Below are 26,516 nucleotides of genomic sequence, written 5' to 3' on the forward strand. Positions count from 1 at the left end.
CACACACACACACACACACACACACACACACACACACACACACACACACTCATACACACAAACAACGAAACAGAAAGAGACAATGAAAGGGCACAGGCACATCTAACAGAGTTAGATTAGAAGATCAATACCACTCTCAAATTGGTCTGTATTATAAAGCTACAGTCAGCAGCTGGTTAGCTTAGCTTAGCACAAACAGGGGGAAACAGCTAGTCTGGTTGTGTCCAAAGGTGAAAAAAAATGTGCCTATACTCTAAACTCACTAATAAAGCCATTATATATTGTTTACTTATTTGTACAAAAGACAAATTTGGTTACATTCACCAGGACCACCCCATAATTTGCATCTTGCGAAATAAATCAAACACTGAGACAGAAACCACGTCCCAGTTGTTGTTTGTTGTTTTTCTGTTTCCATGGAAATGTTCCCACCATTCATAGCTCATCAAAGGTAAATCTAGTTGAATGCATTTTCACAAACCGCTTTTATTTTTAGCCATATAGCAAGTGAAACACTTCCCAATAAATACATTGTTTCTCCCCAACATCTTGACAGCATATATAAGACAACATCTTGCATATATTTATCATATGAAAACTACTGAATACAATTCTATGAAAGCCCTCTGAAGAGGACTTTTGACATGCACAGTATGTAAAACACGGATGTAAATTATAAAGGCAATAATGAACACCTGTGTCTTTCCTACAAGTCCTCCAAATCATGAGACAAAATAGCTTGTTTGTCCATAGAAGGACACATAGAAGCGTTTTCTGGTCTGAAAAGCTTAATTTACTGCTGTCATTATTGTAACCATAATCCAAAGGTAAGGTTTTAGGTAGTGATCATTAATTGGGAGATAAAATGAGCTCCAGTTATGGAAGTCAGTGATGCCAAGTGTGTCAGAGTGACTTCAACACACTATTAAAACAAATACAATGTTAGAGAATGAGTTGAGGTTTGAGAGAGTTGGTGTTAGATCCTGTTATAATTCTGTGCCCAAGGATGTGGGGAAAGTTCATTAATTTATGACACACAAATCAGCGCAATATTGATAAGTGCAACTTTCAAATTACATTATTTTGTAAGATGTCTGTCAATTTGTTTTAATATATTCTGCAGCATTTTGTGCAACAAAAGGTTCGATGTGGCATTTACAGACATACCACATTACAGGGAAATAATTAAACTGTCCTTCCGCAGAAAGATTAAAGAACGTGTCGGATCATAGCGAGAGCGTCATTAAATCTTATACTTGATATGTACGTGACATTTTGTGCTTCAAGAATAACCTTTTCCTTGTGGAACTAATTAATTTGATTGTATCGTCAAAAAGGCAGAAGGATGGAAAATATAGTTTTTTCCACCCATGGTGTATACATACATACAAACAGAAGGAGGGGAGACACCTCCAGGCTCTTTTTTCTGTCTCTCATTCCCTCTTCTTAACACTAAAACCAATTTCATCTCTTGTGCTCCCGGCAGTCTTATCTCTCCTCCACACAATGACTCCGGACGCCACGACACCTTTTATTTTCTACCTCATACAATTAAAGCACGTAAAATTGCCCGGCAGGTCATGACAAACCACAGAGATGAACAGGGATTAGAGAGGTTCTCTCTCTGTGCCACATTGCTCCTTGCTGGATTTCTCCCATCGTTGTTTCTTTTTTTCGAATCTGTGATGTCTGTGTTGAAGAAGGCCTGTATTTCAATGCATCACCTGTGAGGTTTCTTACATGGATAATTTCTCTGCTTGAGTGCCGGCTGATGGCCTGTCGGGCTATATTTGTCTCCGGTACCTGTGAAGTTCCATTATCCTGAGGCAGCTGAGGATCCATAAGCATTACTTTCAACAGTAACACACTGGGTAATTGCATGCTCTGGACTCAACAGGATATCAGCTATATTCAACCAGTCAGTCTGTGAAAACACCACGTCTCATAGTGCTCGAGAGATGCTCTCTGGTTTTTGGTCATTTAATCATTTTAGGACTACATGGGTCGCAGTTTCAAATGACTGGATCTGAACAAAGCAGAGAATGTTGTTTTAATAAAAGGCTGTAATAGGTGATTAACCTGCAGTCGACAAAAACATTTAGGTCATTTAAATGTCGGTTGGTCAATCCACCACTTCGGTCCATTCTGAAGTATTTCAACACCTATTGGTTGGATTGGCACAACATTTGGTTCAGACGTTCATGATGCCCAGAGGATAAACCCTAATGACTTCAGTGATCTCCTGACCTTTCATCTACTGCCACCAACAGGTCAAAGTTTTCTCTTATCCAGTGACATTTCTTGACATCTACTAGATGGATTGACACAGTATTTTGTACAGACATTCATGGTTCCCAGAGGATAAGGCCTAATGACTTTACCTTTGAATGAATTGTCATTATATTTGATACAGCACACACTATTATGTCCCCCTTCGAATGAATTGTAACAACCTTGGTGATCATTTAACTTGTCATTCACCGCCATCTTCTGGTCAAAATTATTATTTGTCCAATAATTTGCTAATTATAAATATAAATGCTAATTTGCAAATGTTATCATGCTTGCTGATGATTAACAAAGTTGGTTAATGTGATAAACATTACACCTGCTTAAACACCAGCACGTCAGCATTGTGAACATGTTACCAGACTGACATTAGCATTCAGCCCCCACCATATAAAAAGAAATGAGTTGATATTATGTTGAACAGGCAAACTTTATTAAAATATTAACATTTGTGTAACTTTGAACTGATTTAAACATAATAACATAACAAAACCTTAGTTTAAATACCAAACAGTATTGCACCAAATAAATAATAATAATAATAAATAATTAAATAAATGAATAAAAAACGTTCTGCTAAAATGCCAATATACAGTAACAGTATAAACTATATCCAAAATATATATTAAAAACTTTTCCCAGTTCTGCAGCACTTAATAGGCTATAAATAAAGTGCTTTCCTCCTTTATGCAATTATTAGTGCAGGGCAACGATTAACATTTTAAATCTCGATTAATCGCATTGTTATGGCAAAGTTCAATAATGAATTCAAAAGTAGTGTATTGCGCACTTTTATTTTAAAAGTGCTGCTATATGAACAAAAGGTCAATACCATTTGGTTTGCAAACACTTTAAACACATCAGGTTATTTTTAACAGCAGTAATCTCTTTACACAGTAGCAGTTCTATCTCTTCACTATCTGTGCTCAGTGTGTGACTTTATGTGAAATGTTCCACTGCTGTTCAACAGGAATAACATGTTTCAGCACTTTTCATCACAATGTGTCTGTGTCTTCATGACGGTCAGAGCATGTGAATGCAGCTCTACTGTTCATCAATATAATGCTGTAACTCAGAGGTGATGATGGTTACCCAGCGATCAAAGAATAAAGACACTTTACGCACAATTTAGGTGTATTTTATCTTGAACTCACGAGATGCAGGTAGCATGTTTTATACTTAATGTGAATATAATTCATACTTTGTTGGCATCTTATCCTGAAAACCAGATGTTCGTCTGGAGAAACCGGATGTTGTCTCACATTAATCTTTCCGCTAACTTTCAAAATCCTTTGCTCGCTCCCGATCTGTACCGTTTGAATGCGTTTACCGTGAATTTCAGCATAGAGGTGCACTAACATGTAAGTGTCTGCTGAGTTGACCACGGAGAACTGAGTGTCTGCTGACTTTACCGCAGCGATGTCCAGTAGTCTCCATTCCTCCACCGCTGCCAGTGAGCAACAGACTTTCAAAATAAAATAAAACGCGCTATAAAATAATTGTCGACGTTAGTTAATTAATGCGTTAACGCGACAATAACGCGTTAACTTGCCCAGCACTAATAATAATATGAATGAGTTTGCACATTTTTGTGCAAAATAATTTTTCTAACAGGCAATTACAATTAACAAAATCAAAACAGTTAAAGGGCTATATGCACTTCCAGCTAGTTAAAAACTAAAAACAGAGAATACAAAGGAGCTCCTTTGTATTCTCTGTTTTCAATTTTTAGTTTTTACAAAAGGATGGCAAAGTAAACGACTCAGGATGTTCAGCAATTTACTTTAGACTTGTTTGGTCGAAAAATAAAGAAAATTATATCAACTATCCTCTCATTCAGTCCAACTTTAAACAGAATTTCCTCACACCTTTCCTGTATTTCGAAGATATTTTATATTATTACTGCACGTAAAAGGTCAAAGAAAGATTCAATAGCAGATTGCTAAAACCACTAAAATAACTGCCTGCAATTATGCTTTAGAAGTGCTTAGCAACCATCTCTGTCTTTACATCCCACGGTAAGTGATTATCAAACGCTGCCTGGATTCAAAGCTCAAAGCATTGACAACCTTCTCTGTCAAGGAACATTGTTGGTTTTAGATACATTATAAGCAGAGATGGGCAGTATTTCTATTACTTGTATTTGAAATACGTATTTCAATTACTTTTGAGTATTTTGTAATTTGTATTTGATAGTGGCGATTAAAAATCGAACGTAATTTGTAACAAAATACTTTAGAGTGGAGTAATATTTTATTTAAAATACTCAAAATACTTTTCCACGAATCAAAAAACAGTTCACGAGTTCAGTTTTCAGATCTTCAAGTTCAACGGATTGTCTGTCAAGTTAAATATTGTATCTGAGTGTGACAGATGTCAACTAGCTTGATGTATAACTTATGTCTGGGTCTGGCTACATAGCCTATTGTATATACATGGTGATGGTTATAATATCAAGCTAGCGATCGATGCTAACATGCTAATGACGCTAGCATGCTGTCTAGGCAGTGCACAGTGTTTAGCAAGTTAACTTATCAGTCGAGTAGCTAGCTATAGGAAGAGGGAGATTGGGAGCTTGTATGTCATATGTGATGAATATTTTCTCGTTGATACAAAGCCAAAGTTTATGGGCTGTTAAGTCCCATTAATAAAGATATATATATATATACCTAATCAATCAAGTTGTTGTCTTTCAATAGCTTTGCTTAGTTACACTGACATTCTGTGACTGTTCTTCCTTTTTGTGGGGTTCACCAGAGCTTTGTGTACATTATAGCCCAAACCTGAATGCTCTGCTATACCAAATTGTGAGAAAACGCAAAATCCAGAAAAAAGTATTTCCTATATTTTAAATACAAAATACATGTATTTTGTTACATTTTCTGGCTCCAATATTTTGTGTTTTGTATTTTGTTGTAATACATTTTGATGTATTTTTCCAGCTCTTGCCCTGACAAAAAGGGCACCTTGTGGGTGTCTTGTTGGTTGGCCTGGGGATTAAAGAAAGTGGCCATTTAATTGCACATGGCCTTACTTGCGTATTCACCCATCATTTTGCAAATATTTCCCGTCTACAACTGTTGTAACATTATAATATAAAAATATGCAGCTGCTAAATACTGTACTATAATTCTACATAGGTAGATAGATAGACAGACAGATGGAATGATAGATAGATAGATAGATAGATGGATGGATGGATGGATAGATAGATAGATAGATAGATAGATAGATAGATAGATAGATAGATAGATAGATAGATAGATAGATAGATAGATAGAAATAGCGATGTCTTTCTTAAAATCAATGCCACAGACACATATTGATTGTTCTTCATAGGTGCATGTTGTGTAGCTGCGCGCACTGGGTAACAGCTCTTGCGGACTCCTACTTACAAACACGTGCACACAGCTCTAAAGTTGGACACAACATTGTCACCCCATAGTGTTGCCTTCTCTCCGAAACCACAAAGGACCTGCCCATGTGAGAGAGAGAGAGAGAGAGAGAGAGAGAGAGAGAGAGAGAGAGAGAGAGAGAGAGAGAGAAAGAAAGAGAGATGGACCATCTGTGGCCAAACGCGTAGCGCAGCGTCACAGCTCTCCAAGGCACGGACGATGTACTTCACCGGCGTGGTCATCGCTTCAGTTTACGGTGTGATCAGCGTGTTGGGGCTGATCGGCAACATTACGCTCATCAAGACGTTCTGCTCTGCCAGGTCCATCCGCAATGTGCCCAATCTCTTCATGTCCAGTCTCGCGCTCGGGGATGTTTTACTGCTGGTGACCTGCGCTCCGGTGGATGCCAGCCGCTACCTGTCAGAGGAGTGGTTGTTTGGGAGATTGGGCTGTAAAGTCATCCCCTTCATTCAGCTCACCTCGGTCGGGGTGTCTGTGTTCACTCTCACTGCCCTCGCTGCTGACAGGTAGGCTACGGTTTCTGTTCTAATCATGTTATTGACCTATAATCACTTTAAAATAGCCTATAGCAGCCTAATTAGCCAAACGTCCTCTTGTTTCCCACGTTATGAAGATAGTCACAGGTAATACGTACAATCTAAATGTTTTATTACCACAATGGAGAGCAAATATTTAATTGTGTATTGATCAGGGCACTATTACGCACGACAGAGCTGTGCGCTTCTGTTCAAGGCTGCTGACACGTGCGCGCAATAGTTTCATTGCTCTCAATTTCTAAATTAAAAAGTTTGCTGTTATTAAGAAGACTTTTGCCTGTTTAGGGATATCAATATGTTTCACATCCTTTGCTGTGAGTGGAAAACTTGATTGGTGTAGTTGTATACTGTTTAAAAAAATGTGTTCCAGGATGCTTTAATATCAATATCATGGTGAGCACGTGTATCAGTTCTTCCTCTCATTATTTGGCCACTTATGTTTTTTTTCTCTCAATCAATGTTGCAGTAACCCCTTATTGTGTCACATATGTCAGACACATTGTGCTATATAAAAGAAGATTACTGGTGAGATGTGCCCTGCGTATAATAACGTTTACTTCAGATCAATGGAGTCTCGAAATTAATTGGAATCCTGGCCAGCATCTTTGTTGAGCTGCAACATCCAAAGGTTATATCAGGTGTCCTGCTTGCCAATAACAGCCGTAGGCAACCTGTAAACATGCATATATCTGTATTCTGAAAAATGAATCTCAGTAATTCACAGTTACAGATAGGAAGAAAACTCATTGAAACAATTCCAAGAAATCTTGCTTTTTTTTGCCACAGTATCTGTCAGCTAAAAGTAGCCATTTCGAGGCTCACATAATATTAGAGGTAGGCATAGAAGAAATGAGCAGCTCTCCAAGGTTTCACTATACTCGGTTGGCCAAAGCTTCTCTGTGTATCATTTGTAATAAAAAAAAATGAATTGTATTCTGCAACAACAGGCGGTCAATGACGCTGCTGATGGGACTGTTGATGGGTCGTCACTTCCTAAGATTTCTTCAGTGTTTAATTAAGTATTCCAGTGATGTGCATCTGTACATCCATGGGTACATTGGAAACATGAACTGGCTTTTTTGGCATACTTTCAATTGTGCTAATTTGCCCAAAATACATTTGCACAAATACAGTCTTTTAAAAAAACGGTCTCAAGTTGTAATGAGTTACTAACAATAAGTCGCTTTCTGTTTACATCCCCCAAAGTGCATTGGGAATTATAGTCCCCAAACATAGAGCATGATTATCACAGAACACCCAAAATAAGTGTCAGACTTTAAAAAACCTGCTCAATAACTATAAGCCATTCCCATTAAGTTGCCCATCTGTTTGCTCATTGTATATGAACATCCAGGGCTGAGAGGTAGGCTACAATGTTCAGCAAGATAAATTGTAAAAGCTGTCATTGTCGTGTTGTGCAGTTCAATTCTTGGAAACGTGTCTAATGCAGGCTGCTCAGGTGTCATCTTAATCAGTTTCATGTTTTTTTTAAGGTAAGGATTTCATTTGAGCACAGGTCTTACATATTATTCTTAAATCGAGTGGCCTTTTCAAAATTGTGTTTTTTCTCAATGAAAGAGGATCTTCTTCAATAAACTGCAGAGGTAAAATGAGCAAAGAAAAAGTATTTTGCCTTCTGTTCCTTTCACCAAGGTTAAATAATCATTACTTCCTCCACATATTCATAACACCACCAAGGCGATGTCATTATTCAACTTTTATTTCAGACTCATGAGTCCATATAGCAAAAAAATAAAATAAAACAAAAACACAAATACAACAACAATATATAAAATACTATACAATACGAGGACACCAAGACACAGGTGTAGTCATTGCGGTTAAAAAAAGTCACTTGTTAAAAAACATATAGACATTTGTGCCAATGTTTCCAGAAACAAGAAGTATACCGTGTGTCACTTTGTGTTGGATCACTTAAGGCTTTTATAATTATATTTTCTGAGTCATTTAATCGACATTTAAATTTGTAGATAAAATTCCTCAACACAGCATGGAAGGTGGGAACATTACGACTCACAAACATATGACTTGCACTAGTCCATCTTGGAAGCTTCAGCAAGATTCTGAAAGATTTTTGGCTTTACTATAACTGCACCACAGGTGGGCTGTATACAGTGGAGTACAGTAGGCTCTGAAGAGAGCTGTTTTAACATCATCTGTACACATATAGAATTTACGTGCAAGCATATTAGCTTGTGCATACAATTTGCAACACTGCCGCTGCACATCGTCATCATCACTTAGATCATTCCTGATGATGTGACCCAAATATTTCATTTTCTGCACCACATTTAGCTCTTGGCCTCCCATAAAAAACGAGGGAAAATGTAGCTTCTGATCCTCCTTGGTTCTAGCAATCACAATAACACTCTTTTTAGAGTTGAATTTGATGTCATACTGCACGCCATACCGTGAGCAGACTCTGAGCAATTGCTGTAAACCAGCACTATAAGGAGACAGGACCACTAAGTCATCAGCGTACATCAGATGGTTGATAAGACTTTCCCCAACCATACATCCTGTCTTACACTCTTTTAACTTTTTAGAAAGGTCATCCATATACAGATTAAAAAGAGCAGGTGACAGTATTCCACCTTGTCGGACACCATTGGTCACTAGGAAGGGTGCAGATACACTCTTACCCCATCTAGCTCGCATGGTTTGATGTAAATACCAAAAGTGCAGAATCCTAATCAAGTATGGAGGGAGCCCTCGCTCTTGTAGTTTGATAAACAATTTGTCATGATTAATTCGGTCAAAAGCTTTAGATGCATCCAGGAAACCCATAAATATTGTGGTGTTATGCCTCCTGTACTTACTAACGACTTCCTTCAGTGCATATATACATAAGTCAGTGCTATGTTTACTTTTAAAACCAAATTGATTGTCAGTGGTTATTATGTATTCTTGAAGCCTATCTAAGAGAATTCGTTCTAATACTTTAGAGAGTACACTAGCCAGAGCAATTGGTCGGTAATTTTCAATGCTGGATATTTTACCGGTTTTATCTTTGATTACTGGCACCAACAAAACAATCAGCATAGAGTCAGGAAGTACGCCATGCATTAACAATCCAGAAAAACACATTGCAAGTAAAACTGAAATTCTATTGCTAGCATGCTTCAGATGTTCTGCTGTTATTTGGTCAAGGCCACATCTTCTAGATAAGGCTTGGTTTCATTGCTCCTCATTTTCTATATTGCTTCCTTAAGTTCAAAAGTTTTAATGCATTTAATAGATCCGTTTCCAGACATTATTCGGGACAACTTTTGGGTTGACTGATTGTTAAAAGAATTGACTGGTTCTGCAGCCTGAAACTTAGCCTGAAAGTGTTATGCCAACACGTTTATCTATCTATCCAACTTATATCTCCCCATCAATCAGGTACAAGGCCATCGTGAAGCCCCTGGACATCAAAACATCAAGCACCACCACCAGCATTGTCCTGCGGGCGGCACTCATCTGGCTCCTCTCCCTGGTCCTGGCTATCCCCGAGGCCATATTCTCTGACCTCCACACCTTCAACGTCACCTCCACGAATGAGAGCTTTGTTACCTGCGCCCCTTATCCCCATACAGGGGAACTGCACCCCAGGATCCACTCCATGGCCTTCTTCCTCATTTTCTACGTCATTCCCCTGCTGGTCATATCCGTGTACTACACCTTCATCGCCCGGAGCCTGATGAGGAGCGCCTCAAACCTGCCTGTGGAGGGGAACTTGCACACAAGACGACAGGCCAGTTTTCAAACTACCATCCCTAGTGCCAAAGGCCAAATTTGATTTACTGAGGTCATGAGTAAAAAAGAGTTCATGATTATTATCATATATGTTGATGGTTTATAAAACTTGGCATGGAATTCACTAAGGTTATATCCCCCAAATCCCCAGAAATAATACCAGTGGTATAATGGAAGCTAGAGCCCTGGTCATTAGATGTTTTTGTTTTTTTAAACGTGCACTGTGTATTATAAGAAGTGTGAATCTTCACTGGCCCCACGATTCAATCCGATCACCATAACTGCACATGGCTACTTGTTCATCAATTAACACAAGCACTCAGATAAATCTGAACTCAACTTATATTTACAAAGGGCTTTTAAAAATCAGACTATAACAGTCTATAAAAAGTTGCATCGTTTCAATGCCATCTGAGCCACCTCATACACATAACAAAAACATGAATCATTCTGCAGTGCATCACAGTCTGCTGTTATTTACAAAAATAAGGTTTACACACAGCAGCGACAGAGCACTGAATGCCATTTCACACTGCATGAATTAGCCTAGCACTTAGCGGACTTCAACCGCATCGAGATCGAGAGATTTCCACAAGTCATTAGAGATACCAAAAAAGTATAATAATACAGAAATAGCCAACTACAAACTAACAGCAGAGCAAGACCATTTCATTGGTCAACACTACTCCTGGCATTCTATTGGCTGGAGAATTTTAACGGGGTTGTTGCACAAAAACAATCCAATCCGAGAGCAGACGTTTCATGAGCTCACAGACACGGCCCAAGTGTGAGGAGAAGGGTTAAAGCTGGGGCCCGCAGGAAATATGTAATCTCTAATACATCTGAGTGCAGCACTTTTCAATCCAAATGCAAATAAGTAACTATGTACATTAACTGAAATACTGTACTGAAGTAAAGTTTTGAGGTACTTGTACTAAAGTTGAGTATTACAATTTAATTTTTCAGAATAGGCAATACATTTATAAATATGGTACAGATTAAGCAACCCAACGGTACATAAAGTATTTACTAGTAACTTAACCTTCACCAGCTACATTATGAAAATGCAGTTTACACAGTAATGCATCAGTAATAATAATAACAATTGATGAAAACGTGTACTTCTTGTACGAATAAAAGAATAAAACTTGTTCAGGCCAAGTTTACAGTCCATAAATCAGAGAAGCCTTCAGAGAGCACACATGGGTACAGTCTTCGCCAAAAACTTTAAAGAAAAACATTAATGTCTCTTTTTATCCTATACCCTGATATAATATATTAAATGACATATCATCTGAATAGACCCAGTGATTCTCTACTCACCAGATAGAACCAGTCTGTGCCTATGATCCAAGGTTCTGCTATTCATGACCACATATTTCTACTACAATACATTATTCTTTCTATCACACAGATAATCCAATATATAATAAACTGATACTGAAAGAGGTAATTTCACATTTAATACTCCAAGTACGTTTTACTGGTGATACTTTTACTTAAGTAGTATTTTGAATGCAGGACTTGTAGTATTGCTAACTTTACCAAGTAAAAGATCTAAATACTTCCTCCACCACTGGCAAAACTTAAATATTAAAACACTAATGTCTATCATATACCAGCATTGTTCTTTGGTTTTGACAGTGTTTTTTCTACACCAACAGGTCAAATCAAGAAAGCGCTTAGCCAGAACAGTGCTGGTGTTTGTTGCTCTCTTTGCAGTGTGCTGGCTTCCCTGTCACGTCATCTACTTATACCGCTCCTATAACTACTCCCAGGTAGGCTGCACAAAAAAAGCATTGTTCTATCTGTTTCTATACACTCGGTGTGTAACACACAGTCATTATCTGTATCTACATATTTCACAAACATTTGTATTTGTGTCTTTATTCTGATCTCTATCTATTGGATCATCATCTATACCATTTATTTTACTGTCATCGAGTTTCACATGACTTTAACTGCCAAAAGAAATTACAAAATATAATTTGTAATATACTATTTTAACCATGTACTAATATGAATGTATCATATATAAGCTCCTAAAAATCACAAAGCTACTGACAAAACATGCCATATACTAGCTCTTTTGAACAAAAAGTACTGCACACATGATGATTCTGGTTGTATTTGTCCGCACATTCATATCCAAAGGATCTATTTGTATTTGGTTACATCCCTCGTACATGCACACCTCTATTTGTCTGTCTCTCTATCATTCAAACCATTGTTTCCCAACCCTCCACCCTACCTCTCCACAACCAGGTGGACACTTCCCTGGTTCACTTTGTGTGCAGTGTCGTCGCTCGTATCCTCGCCTTCACCAACTCCTCCCTCAACCCGTTTGCCCTTTACCTCCTGAGCGACACCTTCCAGAAGCAGTTCAACCAGCAGCTGTGCTGCTGCTATCATGTGATCCGCAGACGCTCCTCGCATGGCCCCACTCATAACACGCATGTGACATCGGCCCGCAGCACACATCACTCCATGGAGAGCCTGAGCATGATCAATGGCAGACGGGTCTATCAGGAGGATTTCGTGTGAGGGCCGTGTCTTAGTGTGTTTCTGCTTCTTTGCTTTTGAGTCAGTGACCCCATTACTATTTTTACTGTATGTTTTCACTAAACAGTTTGATCATAAGAACCTTGCATAAAGATATAGTTGAATTATTGTACCAACAGGGGTACTCCAATGTTTCAATATTGCACTTCCATAAAGTTTAGGGACTCGAGAGTGACATTGTCATTATTATAACAATGGTCGTTAAAGCAGCGTAGCATTTGGGTCAAACTTTAAAAACACTTGATCCTACATATTCCAGCCCTGTCTCCAGAAAGATTTAAACATACATTACAAATTGGTTTTACCTATTACACCTTTCTGCCTGTATTATGTTCAAAGGCAACTTATTTTCCAGTGCAGAAGGTTTAATCTTTGTACCACACGGCTGTCATAAGGACACCCTTTAACTCACACGTGTAGATTTAGGAAATAAAAGAACTTAAAGGCAGAGAAAGATGGATGTTCCTGTTTAAAGTTAATTACCAGTCATGTCACATGCTTCAAGCAACGGAGTAAGTTTTAAACCAAGACTACAATCTTTCTCCGTAAGTTACTGTTGTGAGCGTCTGAACATAGCTATAATAAGAATCTAGAGCCATGCTAGTAGCTAGGAGACAGGTTTGACCTTTCCCATAATGCAACACGACATAATCTTTTTTACTATATTTTTCAATCCAAACACCTCCTGTTTGTCGCAGGCTGTTATAAACGTTAAGTCTCTCAGCCCAAGCAGAGATAAACCTGAAGATATCATCAGGTAACTTGGTAAAGCTCCACCAGAGCCACAGAAGACATGATTGACTATTTTTCACAAGCTGAGTTGAACTTGAGTATTATTTGTGTGAGCATATCTGTTGCCTCGCCACGGCTCTCAGCAAGGCTTCGGCTGAGCCGGCGGCTTGCAGCTAATGGTGCTAGCGGCGCTTACAGCACTAACAGTGCAAACATCTGTAACAGTGCCGACAGAGCTTACAGTGTTCACATGAGAAGGAACTTGAGGGTTGGTGCTACATTTCCGTGGCGAAACAATGTAGAGAGCATGTATTAGTTTTTAGAAAAGGCAGAATACGGCGGGTCCCCCCTTTAGTACCAAAGTACCTTTAATGCTTTTGCTATGATGTTGCCAAAAGAAAAAAGTCAGTGTGCTCTTAGATGTGGTATTGTTTTGTATTGGTGGATATTCTGTTTGATGCTGTGATGATAACTGTGAAATTTTGAGTGTACCCTCAGAGATGTATCTTAAATGTTAGCTAAATGTGTATTTAGTGGTAACTCAGGTGTACACAGGGTGAAAAATAAATGGTAAATGTAAATGCATTTGTTAGAAATCACATTTGTAATTTGGTAGTGGATTACGCAATATGTCTATGTTCTTTGTAGTAGTGAGTGTTTTTTTTGCAATTTTCATGCAGTTCTCAAGGAAATTAAATTAACAGACTGTCTGTGTTTATCTTAAAGATATTGCACCATGCATTTGTCTTTCAAGTGGAATCAATAAAAAAAGAATTGCTATCAAATTAGTGTGCATTGTATCTCTTTCTCGTTATATTGCATATTGCATGAAAGTGGATCCTCTTGTACGTCTTTGCACTTTGGTTATGTTTAGAGTGGTAGTCCTGTTGATTGTGTATTCAACACATAGTTTCTGCACCACTGTGTTCACTTGACATGATTATTCTGCACTGTCGCTAGATTTACAGTCGCCATGTCACAGTGCAATGTCCTAATTTGGTCTTTCACGGAGGGAGAGGATCATGCCCAGGTGGTGATGAGTGGGTGTATTATTCAGTCTGGATAGCGTTTGTTTAATTGTGGCGTAAGCGCCGTGCCAAATGCCTGTCCTGCATGGTCTCAACCATCTACTCAACATGTCTCCTTTATAGTCGGGCTAATTCTGTGGAAAGTCTGGAACGTAAATAAGGATTAGTTATTGTATTTTTAATTCAAGGAATGAATCAAATCAAGACCAATAAAAGCACATCGGCACGTGTATTTGAGATCCCACTCAAAAAGTCCGACAGGAATCCTGCAGAGAAACACAGAGTTCCCTTCACGATCTTTAAAAACTCCTGCAAGTATAATCATGGATGTTTGTAATCAATCAAGTAAAGATGCAGACATATAAAACTACTCTGCTTTGAATGATAATTTGTGTTCGATTAAAAAGTCTCAAGACCTTCTCTTGCTGTGCACATACATCATACCTCACAGTGAAGATCAAACATCCAAATGAAGGAGAGCAATTTCATAACATCTGTGATTAGTATCAGACAATATCTTTAGTTTCCTCAAATGCAATCCATTGTTCATTAAAGTCATTACATTGAAATAATAAGATAATCACAAAACTAAATTCAAATGAAATATTCTGTGTACGGTAATAACAAAACAAACTATATAATACATATCCCAACACAAACTGTTGTAAAAACCACAATGTGACACTTCAACACTTCCGGTTTGGTAAACAAACAAATATAAATTGGCGAGCTTTAGAGGTGCCGGTATGGGGGGGGATTTTGCTACCTTTCTGGACAGACCCAGACTAGCCGTTTCTAGCCATTTTTAGCTTACCCCAGATATCAAGATGCGCCTATAAATGTATGACAGCTAATAAGCAACAATACATTGCAGTACAGACAGCCCAAAGATGTAGCTAAACCAAACAAATTCTGTCTGTAGCCTTATGGTGTGTTCACACCAAAACACGGCGCGAATTATGGACACGCGAATTAGTACACTTTCCAAAGGTTGTTGCTTCAATTAAGTACTCAAATTTGTAGAGACAACGGTAATCTATTTCTGGATAGTCTGGTATTTATCTCATTTTAAATGTACAACTCTGGTGTACATTTGTTTGTGATGAAGGAAAAAAAGCAAGCGAACAAAGCTGAATTCAATGCATTAAATAGGAATTTTGATCTCTGGTATATATGTTTTGTTCTAATATAGGGTAGGATCAGTCGATGAGTTGCTGTCACTACAAAGGAGCACTAATGCCGTTTGATGGTGCTATTAGATCAAGCACCCACAGAGGAGCTTTTTACTGTCAAACACCTTTATTAATGTATATGAGCACTGAGAGACGACATTAAAGCATCATTTAGCCAAGATAACAAAAGGCGGGAGAACATCCTGTGCACTTCAATGTTTGCATTTTATAGATCAGCAGCACTGCTGAGGAAAAAAAAAAAAGACCAGAATGGAAATCAATATGTTCACTAAGCAACAGTAAATGAAGCACATTTACAAATGAAGCACCTGTTTTATGAGAAGCCATATTCACAGGCAGAGATTTCAAGCTTCTCTGCCACCAGTTAACAAAAATCTGCTACCGAACAGAATCCAATGCAAAAGATCTCATATCAGCCAAATCAGTTCCTTGTACAATGCCTTTAAAAAAAAGTGTAAACGTATGTTTTACTGTCTTCCAACATTGAAAATATGGAATATGGCTTTTTGGACATATCCCTACAAAGGGATCTAAATTAATGACACATATAAAAGACTTGTTAGCAACAGTATTGGAAAGCAGTTACAGCCATGAGATGTGTTACATTTGGATTCTTTCCCGTTTTCTGCAAAACTGTTCAAGCTCCGTAGGATTGCATTGGGATTTTCAGTGACGAGCCTTCTTCACATATTCTGAATTGGATTAATTAAGACCTCTGACTCAAGGACATTATAACTGTTGTTTTTAAGGTCTGCCACTTCTATTTTTGAGCTCATTGTTTTGCTGGAAAACAAATCTGCTCCAAAGTGGCAGGTTTCTTGCAGAATTTTTGCTTTTGGTGCCTTTATTTTACCCTCTGCCCTCCATTAAATCATGAGTTATGTGACAAACCGACCGCACCAGGGATGCATTTGTGTGCTATTAAAGAGGATGAATACTTCATAATAATAATAATGATAACGATATCACATCAGGTTTGTATAATGCTTTTCAAGGTTCTCAAAAATGCTTTACATGCAGTATTTACATACTGTTAGTACTTTTGCAAACAGTGTTTGACATTTGTAATGAATTTAGATCTGTAAAAATATTTACTTTGATATTGAGAGATCTTTTTCTGTCGGATCAGAGTCACAAAAAATACATTAAATACATTTTGATTTTATAAAACATAAAAAACATCCAAGGAGGGTGAATATTTGTATAGAGTCTGTATGAAGATGAAATCCAAAGAACTAGAAAATCAGCAGGTTACATTACCCTTGTGTTTTTTTATGAAGATTTGACTTCTTGAGTATCATCACCTTCATTTTCTGTGACAGAATTCAGCAGCCTGTGTTGCCTCTGAAGCATGCAACACGTTTTAAAACTTCTCAAAAGTTGTATTATTTTGCACCCTCTAAAGCTTACAGCTTTTTGATTAACAGGAAATAAGTGAAGATTAACAATTAGTGGAATATTCCATCCATCAGAAGATCCAGTATCTCATCACAAACTCAAATTATAAAAATAATCGTTTAATATAAACTACATATTCAGTGCACAAAGAACAAATGTACAAATCATCAACTTTACATATAGATTGAAACATAGGGGAAGCATGTTAAACAATTAATTAACATGGTCATGTGAGTTTATATGATCTTAATTAGTTAAAGCGATCACCATAAATAGGACTGTAAATAAATTATGAGCCTTTTCTCTCTGCCTCCAAACATCAAGGATGTTGCAAGCAGGTTGTCGTCATTTATTTCCCCGGTGGACTGCTAATTGGGTCATTTGCATCTGTGAATAAAAGAGGGATAATTTAGTAGCATAAATACGCATGAATTCAGACACACTAGGGCTCAGAAAGCCTGGATGAACCTTTCAATCCACCAGAAAGCCACACAGATCGGCCTGGATAAGAGCAAGGTGTCATTTTGGCGGAAACCATCCTTCGCTTTAAGCTGAAGCCTGGTTCTTAAGCTTCGATTCAGCCACAAGATGGCGACAGACAACGCTACATCGTAGTCTTGTCTCATCGATATGAATCTATGGATGCCTCACAGAGCACTGGGCCATGTGCATTCTGCATTTATCTGCCCGTATAGCATATGGACCTCTTCAGTCATGTGAAGTTTGATCAACATTCACAATGTTTATTACTATTTCAATGGGGAGATTCAATTTATTTGTAACGGGGCTTTATGGAAATACTTAGCGTTTTGAAGTAAAACTTCCACTAAACAGTCGACTTGTAAACAGTAAGTATGGCCAAAACACTGAGACCACCTGAGTACATCTCAATGAATTGTTTAAAAATGTTGTGTTTAAGTGTATTTTCATCAAATTGAAAGTTACAGTTGAAGTCAAAGAGTAGGCAAAGACATTCAGTAGCATTTTTGTCTATGGAGCTTGATTTCAATAGGGATATTGCCTCCTTTATATGAGGCAAAGATACAACTTTTTCCTTCACCGTTTCACTCTTCTCTCAAATGATAATATAGTTTAGTTTCCTATTCATTAGCTGCTTACCTTTCAAAAGAGACCAGATATATGCATATAAGCCTCATGGTTGAGGAGCTATTCCTGATTTATTTTTCTCTCTGTCCTACCTGCAGGAGGCTTGATCAAAACGTTGCTTATGGGCACAGATGGAGGAGTTGAGTCGACAGCGTTGGATCGGTCTTGGCTGCAGAGTCGATGCAGGTCGAGGGAGACAGTCACAGCGCTCAACGTCTATCTCACAGTCGGGCATCCATGAACCGAGTGGAAACTCTAAACAGGAGGTAATAATGCTGCATTTAAGTCACAAAGCAAATGCAAGTATCAGAAATAATGTTTCATCTTGTAAGCTGAATCTCCGTAGTTTAACGCAGCCTACATCAGTTTGGAAAGTCCGTTATTAGACCCATCAATTCACCAACCTCCTTGCTACGCAGACTTTGTCGCTGTTTTTACTGCGTCACCTGTCCGAATTACATGTGAATTGATGGCTTATAGTGCTTTTTTTTTAAGTTTAGCCACAAACGGTGTACGAGAAGCTCCTGAACATGCTCACAAAGACAATGCTGGTGTTTTGGCAGATATAACATTTTCCATCTTCATTTGGTCATAAACCAAAAGTGATTAGGATACATCCTCAATAAATGTGTGTTATGTGCTATTATGTGCCAATACATTCAACAGTTGTTGATACACACACACACACACACCTGGAGAACTGGAAGGGTAAGGTATGCATCCGTCAGTTGAACAATCCCAAATCAAACCACTGGCACAAAGTCTCCTGGAGTTCTCTGCCTCTGACAGCTGGACCATCGGAGAGCAGCTGCCAATGAACCAGATGGATCACAACAGAATATAAGATGCATTTCTAAAGAAAACACAACAAATTACTATGAGAAATAAGATTGACTGACATATTGGACTCACCCACTGCCCCTGTGAGGTTGAGCATTACGTCGTATTATGGCGGGCTCCATGCACCTACACTCTGTATGGTTAGCTACTTTTAAGAGCACGGGCTCTGGTACAAACTTAAATGGAATCACGCTAAGGACCTGAAATGCACAGAATCACACACACACACACACACACACACACACACACACACACACACACACACACACACACACACACACACACACACACACACTTAGACAGTGTTTGACCGCTGAGAGCTAGTGCTGCTGTTGCAGTGTTCAAACCCTCGGAAAAAGGTTAAATAAAAAGGTTTCAAGGTTAGTGTAAGCACTTTTCTGAGATTTGGTCACTCACAGTTTTATTCACATACACAGTAGTTGTGTTTCTGCAGGTGACGCCCTCTTGATTGCAGCAGCCACTGCACCTGTCAGTAGGAAAACAAATTCACATCTGGGTAAAGTGACGTGCATAGGAAAATAAACTCAGTGGTTGTATTTGACTCCATGGAGTTGACGTTTTTTTAATGTCCAACTCAGCATCTATTCAGCACAAGTGAATTAATGAATGACCGCTGAGAAGTTATGTCAGCTTGAGTGTTAGAAGTGATGCAGACGCGGTGCGGTAGCATTGAGCTTGGTGTTAAAGGTCTGGATCTGGTTTCATGTCAAACAAACCTGTGGACGGACACACAGGGTGGCTTGAAGAACATCGAGGGGTCGGTGCCCAGCTCCTTGGCCACGTCGACACACGTTTCCCTCGGCATGCACTGAGTTCGCTGCCACTCTTCATCTATGGCTAAGCGGGAGACACACAATGTTCATAACCACCTCCTCAACACACAGACTCACGCGTAACACGTAGGCTACTGTATGTTTTAGCTGACCTTTAAGTATCTCCAGGCTGTAAGATTCGGCAGCGTAGCGCGTAGAGCGGTGGGAGCCCACTGACGGCGGAGAAGAGAGGGTCTCCGGCTGCTGCAGTCTCAGACGACACCTCCACAACTTCCAGTCTGGAAAGTCTGCGAGCCTCAGCAGCTCATCCAGGCTGGAGGCTGACCGCACCTTCCTCTCCCACTGCTTCATTACCTGCAGAGATCACAGTCAATCATCCTTTAGTGTTTCACATTAACAAAAAGAAAACTATTTATTTTGGTGTCACTTGTTCATATCTTTTTTGGGGGATTCTCCTCAAACATCACACATTTATTAAACTTGATTGGGAACTATTGAAAACAACTCATAAGCACAATCACGACCTCTTCCACGAAAAGCTTGTGTCATTAGTAAAGATTAAAAAAGGTGAAATGAAAGGTACAGATATTCATGGTTCCCAGACGATGAATCCTACAGACTTTTTTTCCCCTCTGTGATTGTATGATTACCAATAGCTGCAGCAGCACAATTGTGTGCCTGTCTCTCTGCCTCTGAAGACTGACCATTCTGAAGTCTCATGACTCTGCCACCAAAAGAGTACGCATTCACATGTTTGACAAGAATGAAATGTGGCCGCATATAAACTCAGGACATCTGACAAACATGGGCCTGAGCCAACCAAACCACCATCATGCACTTTGAGAGGAAGCAGCAGTGGTGGGAGCAAAAACCACCTGTCATGCAACATCAGAAGGGCAAAGCTCCCATGATGACAGAAATCAGAACAAAACAGAAGCTCAACAGATTAGTTCTGTACGGTTTACGTAAGATTCCGTATTTCATGAAATACAGGGTCCTTTACTCAAGTTTATCCAAAAAGTCATGGGTGTGATCTTGGGAGAGATTTAGTTTTTTGAGGCGGGAAATCCAAAACCGGATAGTCAGTCCACATACGTCAGAGAGGACAGTCAGAAAGTATTGTACTTGTCTGCAAATTGTTTGCTTTACTTTCTCTGGACAACTGTTAGGATCCGAGCCCTGTGATGAGTTCAGTGTGTTGCAGAGTTGAGTGTGGGGCAGGGTGGCTGGCTGACTCCACAAAAAAACAAAACAGACAATAGGGAGGTTTCCCCTCCGCAATTTCTACCAGGGGATAGACCCACTAATGAGAAACAGAGGGAGAGAGCGCCTGAGAGAGAGAGACGACAGGAGTTGAAAGGGAGGTAGAGTCGAAGAGAACAAGTGTGTGTGTGTGTGTGGGGGGGGGGGGGGGGGGGACGACAACGACACACACAATAATAGAGGTGAATGACAGCTTGGTTAAGAGAAAAATTAAAAAAATTGAGAGTGAAATGGTTTAATTATCCCTCTGACACCGATACAATTACGGCGTGCATTTCCTCTTTCAGCCACAAGCACACATGATCACCGTCGATTTTGAACATGCCCAGTGAGCACTAACCCGGATTTCAACGTTGATATTTGGTTTAAATCGCGGTGAAATCGGGTCTGAACGTCTTAGACCTATTTTCACCCTCATTTCAACCGGCTAAATTACGGTTACAATATCAACGTGTCACAAAACACCAATTTCTTTTAAAATATTGATGGTGTGTTCAGTTGTAGGTTGAAAGAGACGCGATTTTGGTTACTTTAAACTTATTTCTCCAAAATGATATTATGCTGGCCGTTGATATGTGGTCTATACGAAGACGCGATTTCAACGCATTTAATGTTTCATATAAAACGTCATAAATATGGAACTATAAACTCTGTGCTGTCAACAAGAAGCTCCCAGGACATCATCATCTGGTCCGTTAAATACATTACTTTTAAATCAGACAGTTTGCTTACAGCTGTAACGCGCATGCGCAAGTCCTCTACGCCACAGTCTGGAGCTTCGACTGCACCGCCAGAGACGAACAGCAGCAGACACGTTGCGGCTCCAGAGCATCGAGAAACGGGCTACTAAACCCAAGGCTTAACGCTCCACATACTTTGTAAGTACATTGACTATTTTAAACCTTAAATTATAACCATTTCTTTCACTTTATGCTGCCCACACGATACTGGATGGGCTGCTCGTTCTGGCATGCTAGCTTGTGCTAGCTTGTAACGTTAGCATGCCAACTTAGCACGTGCTGCTGCGACGATACAAATTAAACGTAAAAAGTAAACTTAAATAGTCTCCCAGACTTTAATGTACAGTATGTGTATGTTTGGTGTTACTAATGCATTTGGCTTCGTGGACTGTCGTTACCTATAAAGTACTTTTAAAGCCCATTTCGCATCGGAAATACACTGCAGAACGCGAGAGGGGCTAATTACAGATTGGATGGGGGAGGAAGTAAACAAGGCCTGTTTTGCAACCAATACGGCCAAAACATTGTATGTTGCTGCATGCTAAACAGCAAAAAATGTACAGTATAATACAGTGTAATGCACAATGTTGAGAATGTTACTCTATAAATGTAATAGCTAGTAATATTTATCTTGTTAATAGTGTAATAAGTAAGCTGTATTTACTTTATTAATGACACGTTACTTATTACATGTGAGTACATTTTCATTATTTTTTGTACAACTTTTTTTAACTGGACAATAATGCTGAAAAGTTTTATTCACCATAAATAGGCAGTGTAAACCTCACAACACTGATCAACATTTAATACTATCCAACTTGTATTAAAGTTCTTCAATATAACTTGATTTAAAATTATAAAGGGCTACTATAATGATTGATCTTTTCTACATATATTGTAGCCTAAGCCTTTTAACAAAAGTCAATTTGGGTGTAACCCCTTTGTAATCACCAACATTTTGATAAGAAACTGTTAGTTAATTGCATGTATTTTTCTCGGTAACTGTAACTGATTCCAATTATATTTATTTGGTAATATGATAATGTAATTCTACCTAACAATGTACTAATTGTAACAATATTTTTATTTACAGGCATCTTCCCTGTCAAACACCCACATGGACAACATGGACAACGTAAGTTGTCTACATGAAATGTACTTGAATTTGTCAATTCTCCGCACAAGCTGAATCTAACACAACTACATTTTACATTACAGTAATTAAATGTCTGCTCAAACAATAATGGATTACAATTATTTGAAAGAATGGAGGGTATGAAAAGCCAAAATTGATGCTTTAGCTACTTCCAACACAACTGATGGTGGACAGGAGGGATCTTTTGCACACGTGGAATCCGACACATCTGTTAATGAGGGTTCCAACACGTCTCTACGAGAGGACTTGTCCATGTCTGCACTCGAGGGGTGTTCTACACACTCTGTCTTTTTCTGAAGTTAATAACATTTTTCATTGACATTCCACACTGTTCATGCTAATGTATCATGATTTTACTCTTGTTAGGTTCTGTACCCACTCACCTAGAGGCCAGCACCATCAGCCCAGAACTGTCAGACCATGGGCACAGAAGTCCGCAGACACAAAGTCCGCAGACACAAACACAAAGAGGTGAGGCTTAACCACTAACAAAGTACTACATTCTGCCCTGTAATAAAGACCTGAAAGTATCTCCTAATTTCTTTGACTTTCAACTTCGTATGACTTAACAAAATACTTGACTGATATGTTCAACACAGTATCATAACGTTCCTTTTCCACCTGTCCATCAATTTCGCCAGGCAACAAGAAAAGTCGGTTTCCGATGTCCACAGCAAGTAAGTAATAGCTTTTAGACTGAGGGATTTGTCTATAATACCTACATCAATGACCATGCAATGTTTTTTTTTAAAGAATTCCAGAGGGTGGTGCTGGGAAAATTGGTGGACCTCATTGAAGAGGTGAAAAGAATTGGGAGAGGGGTAGAGAACGAAGGACTTGAGAGAAAGGTGCCAACGTTAAGAAATGACGAGGAGCTGGCTGAGCTGGAGGGCAAGCTGAAAAATTCTGAGCAGCGGGCATTGTTGGGAAAAAAATAAAAGATTTTTAAAGATAATTTCTTTTTAAGCTTTAAACATTTATGAAAAAACTGAAGTCGGTCTCTAAGAGCACAGAGCAATAGATTGTACGCCTTTATTTTTAAACAGGTTCATCTGCTGGCCAAAGTGGGGGGGAAGAACATCAAGGATGTCACCAATAAAATCATGGACAGGTATGAACGTCATACCAACACGGTAATATCTGACAACTAAAGAAGTGGAAATAAAATGTATATGGCATGGACATTATGGAGCCATTCTAAACAGGTGAGCATTACTGACAGTTGAAACAGCTTAAGTGACACTATGCGTTTTCTTATTCACAGACTCTTCACAAACGGATTAATGGCCACTTTCAATATGAAAGGAGGTGGCCATAAGCAAAAGAGGGCCTTCAGGGAAACTGAAGTTTACGCCGTTGTTAAAGGTAATATATGTTCTAATATGCAAAATACATTTAATGAATGGTTGTACAGTCAAAGTCTCTCATTTCATGATCTACTATATTCAATAATGCTATTCTCCTCATTTTATAGAGGCTGTCATACGGTCCGAGAAAAGTGCCACAGAGTCCGCAGTTGACAGAGCGATGGCAGACCATCTGAAACAGGCTCCTGGGGGTGGCTTTTGAAGCGGAAAAAAACGTTATGTTTACCCCACACTAGTTTTATTTCCATAGTTGTTCAGCTTTAATATGTTATTGTGCTTTTCTTGTTATTTTTATATGGTTCATTAATAGATCCAAATGTTAATATATTATGATAATTTAGCGTTATTTTTGTTATATTATTGTTCCATTTTATTGTGCTTTTATTTAATAAATGTAATTCATGTTATTTTTATATTGTTCCATTTCATTTTGCTTAAAAATACTTTGTGTTATATTGTTCATGCATTGTTTGTTAATAAATCTAAATGCATCAAAAGCATTGTGTTGTCCTTTTAAGTGAAAAATGTGAATGTATTATGAATAAGTATGTAACTTTTAATGTGCTGTGGCTTGTCTAGTTGTCATCCTATACCCAGAAGTAGCCTACTGTATGCATTTTGGCATTTAAAACACGGTTAAAAGTGAACGTTTTTTAGACGACTATATATAGTCGTTGTTTAAACGTTTAGGTTTAGACCAGATTTCAACGGGATTTGCGATACTGGCTTTCAACTGATAAATGTGGATGTGGTTTCTTAGTAAGCATCTAAAATGAGGATATACTATTAGCACAATGTAGAGGACGAAAAATTGTAGTATTGCAAATCCCGTTGAAATCTGGTCTACGCGTGAACGTTCAATCACCGTCTATGAATAGTCGGCGAAAAAACTTTCACTTTTGAACCAATTCTGAACGTCTTTTCAACGGTGGGCGTAGACGTCTTTTGAACGTCTTTTCAACGGAAAAATGCTCACTGGGTGGTGAGCACATGCGGGTGTACTGCACCCTGGCAGCAACTGGTCAAGTGTGAGGTTTATTAGAGAATGAGTGACGAGAGGCTGAAGAACACTAATATAGAGTGAAATCAAGCTCTGAATGTATCAAGAATATAGAAGCAATGCAGTGCTTTAATTTCTGCTCTCTGGACAAAGTTAGATAATAAAGTTGTTTAAGTACAAAGGGAAACAAAAAATAAACACACCACACTTACCCTACTTCCTCCCTCTATGTGCATGCCGTGGCCCACGTTGATCCAGCTCAGCTCCACCACCAGAGTCACCAAGCAGGAGAGTCTGCACAGAGTTCGCTTCATCTTCATCTTAGTTATTCCTTGGCTCTGCTCGCGGTCTCTGAGAAGCACTCGGCTGTATGAACTTGCCTTCTTTCCCTTCTGGCAGAAACCACGTAGAGCTGGCTGCCTCTGACTCAGTTTCCCAGACCAGCTGAGTCCCTTAGACCACACACACACACACACACACACACACACACACACACACACACACACACCTCAGTGCAGGTATGTGCAACACAAACTCTTGATGTTCCAGCTGCACAGTAAAGAGTCTGTGTATGCGTGTGTCTGTCTAAACCAGACGTAATCCGTGACAGCAACCCAGACGGCTACGAGCCATATGGAGAAGGTTAAAGAGGCTTAAAACATGCACCTCTTACTGCGGAAGCTTTGATGCAGGACCGGAGGTGTCGAGTTAAATAACGCAGCTACTAGAAGTCAGACGCTTAAAATCACCTCAGAAAAAGTCAAGAATCTCTTAAGGATCAGCACTCTCTTATGTCAGAATGGATTGAAGGCCTGTGAGATACTTCAGCTGGAGAATCTGAACAAATTCCTTTGAGTTTCCTCTTTATACTCCCACCTCCTGGAAAAAAAAAGAAATTATTCCAACTTCCTTTAACGGCTCATTTTAGTGCTTACAGTATCTGTATGTTAAAGTTCCCTTCTGGTTTGTCCATGTAAAAAGGGTCATGAGGTGCAAAAAGCAGCCCTACAGTTCCTTTCTCTACGATGTGGGCTAATGCTGAAGAAGCTCTGAAAAGCTAGTAAGTCTTGGTGTCTGCCCTTATGTCTCTCCCACTGCTGCTGGTCTGGCTGCCACAAAGCACGCCTTTTATTTTCTTGTGTTTTCGTGTCTCTTTTTTAATGTCAGTTTGTCAAGTGATCAAGTCCCCTGCCTGCTAAATCCCCATCAATGTCTCTTCCTCCGGAGTTGCCAAACCGCACACAGCCGAAGAGCAGTACCATATGTTTTAAATGTGATCCAGACTTCCGTAACGTGTGAGGGGAAATCAGATGCCAGCAACACCCTTGTCTCACCA

The 26,516-nt window shown here is 39.0% G+C and overlaps 2 protein-coding genes across 2 annotated transcripts; one reads left to right on the forward strand and one right to left on the reverse strand.

The window, feature by feature from the left end:
- Nucleotides 1-5,903: 5,903 nt before the first annotated feature.
- Nucleotides 5,904-12,544, forward strand: LOC306710262 (gastrin-releasing peptide receptor-like; the record flags this gene model as incomplete). The annotated part of the gene is made up of 4 exons (XM_079178690.1): nucleotides 5,904-6,211; nucleotides 9,647-9,998; nucleotides 11,665-11,778; nucleotides 12,266-12,544. The coding sequence occupies 4 exons, from the start codon at nucleotides 5,904-5,906 to the stop codon at nucleotides 12,542-12,544; spliced, it is 1,053 nt and encodes a 350-aa protein (XP_079034816.1).
- A 5,564-nt stretch (nucleotides 12,545-18,108) lies between these two features.
- On the reverse strand, nucleotides 18,109-25,500 carry vegfd (vascular endothelial growth factor D; the record flags this gene model as incomplete). Its single annotated transcript, XM_079186367.1, has 7 exons — nucleotides 18,109-18,275; nucleotides 18,713-18,828; nucleotides 18,933-19,060; nucleotides 19,278-19,347; nucleotides 19,598-19,718; nucleotides 19,807-20,008; nucleotides 25,393-25,500. 7 exons carry the CDS (start codon nucleotides 25,498-25,500, stop codon nucleotides 18,109-18,111), a joined length of 912 nt encoding a protein of 303 aa, XP_079042493.1.
- Between the last annotated feature and the right edge of the window lie 1,016 nt (nucleotides 25,501-26,516).

Source organism: Pholis gunnellus (genome assembly GCF_910591455.1).
Source record: "Pholis gunnellus genome assembly, chromosome: 1".
NCBI lineage: Eukaryota > Metazoa > Chordata > Actinopteri > Perciformes > Pholidae > Pholis > Pholis gunnellus.